Source organism: Typha angustifolia, chromosome 10 (assembly GCF_048772165.1).
Source record: "Typha angustifolia cultivar Huaian chromosome 10, ASM4877216v1, whole genome shotgun sequence".
In the NCBI taxonomy this organism is placed as follows: Eukaryota; Viridiplantae; Streptophyta; class Magnoliopsida; order Poales; family Typhaceae; genus Typha; species Typha angustifolia.
The window spans coordinates 3,146,216-3,150,535 of NC_133248.1; the positions used below are offsets into that span (position 1 = coordinate 3,146,216).

At 45.8% G+C, this 4,320-nt stretch overlaps 1 protein-coding gene across 1 annotated transcript; it reads right to left on the minus strand.

The window, feature by feature from the left end:
• Nucleotides 1-312: 312 nt before the first annotated feature.
• Nucleotides 313-2,480, minus strand: LOC140768708 (uncharacterized). The gene is made up of 2 exons (XM_073109084.1): nucleotides 1,771-2,480; nucleotides 313-941 (listed from the first exon to the last, which is right to left on the minus strand). The coding sequence occupies exons 1-2, from the start codon at nucleotides 2,420-2,422 to the stop codon at nucleotides 526-528; spliced, it is 1,068 nt and encodes a 355-aa protein (XP_072965185.1). The 5' UTR covers nucleotides 2,423-2,480; the 3' UTR covers nucleotides 313-525.
• Between the last annotated feature and the right edge of the window lie 1,840 nt (nucleotides 2,481-4,320).

Here is a 4,320-nt window from a genome sequence, read left to right on the forward strand (position 1 = left end):
CTCCACTCCTTCCAATCTTTGCTAATCATTTCTCCTCCTCTCCCAATCTTTGGAAATCATTTCCCCTATTCTCCCAGCATTTTCCTTTCTACCAACTTTTACTCTCTTTTCTCTCAAACTCTCTTAGTATCTCCCACTTTCTCTCCCTCCTTACAGCTCAAATGTGTATATAAAAAGAAGAATTTTGTAAAATCAACTTTTCCATCTAACGTGGAAGTTCAATATAAGTGATAGATCTAGTTGTAATTTAGAAAATAGAAATGCAGGATAGGAAAAGCAATCAGCAATAGAACAAAGAAATTTGAATGAAACAAGACCTTCTGTAAATGTTTACAATGTCCTCCCTCATATTTCCTTGACCAACATTTTGTTCTGCTACATCTCTACATCTATCAAGACACCATCTCATCTATCCATCCATTGTCATCCCAAAATAGTTCACAAAAAAACAAGAACCAAAAACAAAAACTCCCCACACCTACAGAATGGGAAGGAGAATTCCTTCCTCACAACCTCCTCCTCCTCTCATGAGGGCACTACAACTATCTGTCTCAAAGGATGAGAGGTGCAACTCCCCCCTGCATGCTTAACAAACTCAGCCGGGGAGAAGGAACTCCCATGGCAAGTGCAGACAATGCTGATCTCCGACTTCGAGTACTTGTACAGGAAGCCAGTGATGGTTCTTCCGCTGGGTCCATCACCAGTCGTCGATACGCACGGCATCCGCGGTAGCGAGTTGTCGCCAGTTCTGCTGTCGTCTGTTGAGATTGATTTGTTCACGGAGATGAATGCAGTGGGTTCCTTGACGTTCTTCATCAAGTTGGACTGTGCAGTACTGGAGATTAACTTCTCTGCATTTCCTTTGGTTGCTTCAGAGGAGTGCTGCTGCATAGCCATGGTTGTGCTTGAATGGCTCCTGCTATCACTGCAACTGCTTGATCCTGAAAATAACATAGAACAAAAACGAAGAAGAATTGAGCCTCAAGGAGAGAGAATTAGGAGTCCTTCGAGTGAGGAACTTGTGGGCAAAACATGTGCGGAAGTTTGAATCTAAGAAGATATTTCAAGGCTCCTGAATTGGAAGTCAAAAATGATTGATCCCAAGAGATAATATAAGGGAATGAGGTCTAAATCTAATGAATGAGAACAGAAAACAATGGATTCTTCTAACAAAAAATGATCGAATGCAGAGGCTAAAGAGCTACAAAATTATGCTGTGATTTGGTTTCCTTTTGCTTATTTGATATGTTTAGTTTCATCAGTGATGCAATGTTCAATATCGATTGAAAAGTGGATAAAAAGAAGAAATAATCATAAGAAAAACACAGATATCCTACGAGCCAACCACCAAATTGTTAAATTATTTTATAAAAATGCCTCCTTTCATATATTCAAACAAAATATGAAATGCCTTAATGATCTATGATATCAAACACTCCGGAACTATAGAAATAAATTAGGTAAAATTTGAGAAGGTTAACAATACGATCTGAAGAGACCCAAATAAGAGAACAATTGATTCGACGAAAAATTCTAAACAAAACTACAAGTGAAAAGAAAAACTATTCGTGCATCAAACCAAAGAGCAAGGCCCGAGGGATTACTTAGCGCAATTGCAAAAAAGAACTAAGAATAACACGCTCTGTTAATGGTAATTTTGTCTGGGAAAACGTAGATAGTCTCAAATAGATCGAAATCATCAAAAGACGGAATTTTTTTAAGAAAACATGCAAATAAAAAGAACGAAAGAAAAATGTGGGTAAAATATACCTTGAATAGACCCGCTTTTCTGATCAGATAAACCTGACGAGCTACTCCCAGAAACGGCCGAACCCGCCAGTAATGGCGCCCCAATTCCCTTACCTCCATTCTCATCCACATTGCAATCACCGTTCGGATTCGCACCCGAAACAGCCACCGGAAGGCCCCGACAAGCCACCGGATGCAGCACGTTCCTTTCCACCATGGACAGGGTCGGAGCCCAGCACGGCATTACACACGGAAATCCGAACCCGTTAGGGATCGGCACGTACTGAACCTGGTGGAAAGGGTACGCTACCGGTATCGCACCTGACCCGTATAAACCAGAACTAAGGTTAAGGTTAGGGTGCGGAATACCGACGCCATTCCGACCGTCGATCCGCCTACAGCCAGCGAGAAGCTCCGCCTCCCTTGCCGCCCGATCCCTCACCCTCGATTGCGCCGCCTGCGCCTCCATCGCCGTCCGATCGAACCCACTTCCGGCCAAAAAGCACTCCTTCCTAGTCGCCGTTATGGATTCTGACCCCAGAGTAAGCAGGCAGGGGTCTATAGTCCGGCGGGAAGCACCTCCGATGGAAAGGCCAAGGCTGAGCTCCAAATTCGCATCAGCATCTGCCTCCGGATCCGATATCGAAATCCCTCTCGCTTCTCTTGGCGCCATTGATGGCTCTCGGCTTCTCCGACTATAACTCCATTGGTTTCGAGAGATGCGAAGTTCGCTAATTCTACGGTTAGGGTTAGGACTACGGGTTTGGTGGTGCTTATATCCTCGATAGCGACGGAGGGCTTCGGGAACTCCGAACATGACGGGGCACACCATTCTCGAGCACTCGTCGTGGTAGGAGCCGCCACGTGTCCAGAACTCCACAATCGCGGCACTGTCGCTTGACACGTAGTGACTTTGGCGTGTACTGGCTCCCAGGCGTTTCCCTCGTTAAACCCGCATCGTGTAACGCACCCCACAGGGTAACCTCCAGATCACGTGAGCAGGATGGAACCCGTAATAAACTACTCCGCCTTCGGGAACTCGCCACGTGCATATTCGAAGAAAGATCTTCGTCCTCTTTGGTGGGCCCCATGTAGTTGTACGAGGTTATCCCCGCGGACTCCGCATGGGCCCAAGTTGGCCACGTCGCGGAAAGCGGCTTCGAGATTGAGGACGGGACACTTGTCGATTTTACGGTTCACGCGTGTGAACTACTAGTTGATGCCCAGGAGCAGGGGTGGAGATCTCGACACGTGTCCACGCATGGCATGTGGCGTTGGGAGCTCGCCAAGAGTATAGAGAGTTGCTAAGTTAGTGACACGTAGCACTAGATTCTCGCATGGATGAGACGTGGCGAATTGTCATTAGATGACACTGTACAGATGATCCATATCTTGGCCGTATTGAAGGAAGTATATGTCAGCTATAACGGCGGGGCTTGACGTGTCGGATGAGAGAGAGAGAGGACGGTACACTCTTGGCACGTCGAGCCCATGCCGAGGTGGGACACCAAGTGGGGCCTTGTATTTACGCTCTTTGGTGGCAATTATCTCGCTGATGTGGCAGTAAGATAATTCTAGAAACGAAGGGCCCTGAAAATGTTCTTTAGAGTACCTAGGAATGGATTCAATGCGGATGTATCTATCCAAATTGGTTAGGTTTTAAGTTTTCTTTTTACCAAACTAGACATGTTTCAATTTTTATTTACCAAAATTATGGGTGGTAAAAGTTGACTAAACTCGATAAGTCCTACATGATGCCTCGTGTCTTAATCGAGTTTGACTTTAGTCTAATCGAGTTCCGGCTAAAAATATGTCAACTCGTCTAACTTGTTTAATAAGTGGGTTGTGTTTAAGTTTAAAACACAAATCTACTTTGACCCTTTTAACCCATTAAGTATACAGGTTAGGTGGGCTGGGCCAAACTGCTAACCCATTATATATATACCCTAACAAAACTTTTACCCTAAGTTATTCTAATCGCCTCAACTCATGCTCTTAGCCTCTCAATCTCCACCTCCTAGTCTTCCCACTCCCCCTTCCGAAGTATAAAAATGAAAAATGAAACTCTTTGGCTTCGGCCCCCACCTACCATGGTGTTGCCTGTCGCCTACCGCCCTCTTCAAAAGCCTGAAACCTTGTCGTTAGATCTCCTGTTGATAGCCCTTATTTAAACCCTCGTTAGATCTCCTCACGCCAATAGCCCTCATCAAAACCCTTGTCGTATCTCTTGAAGCTTACCACCTGCGGCCCTCATTAAAAGCCCAAGGTAGGATCTCCTCAAGCCTACCGCCCTTATTGGAAAAGAAAAAAAATTATACATGGCACAATGTGGCTGGCCTCGCGCCATGCAGTGCTAGACACCACACTCTCCTGAGCAACCAGGCCGTGCCAACTAGGAGTGGCGGGCCCTACAGTCGACCCTACCACTACAACTGACATCGCTTTTCCCTCTCTCTCTCGTTTTCTCCTCCCCATCAACCTCTCTCTCTATCTCTCGAACCACCAGCATACCTAGACTGATGCCGACACCGATGAGCCTCCTCCCTCTTCCTCTCTCTCTCTCCTTCTCTA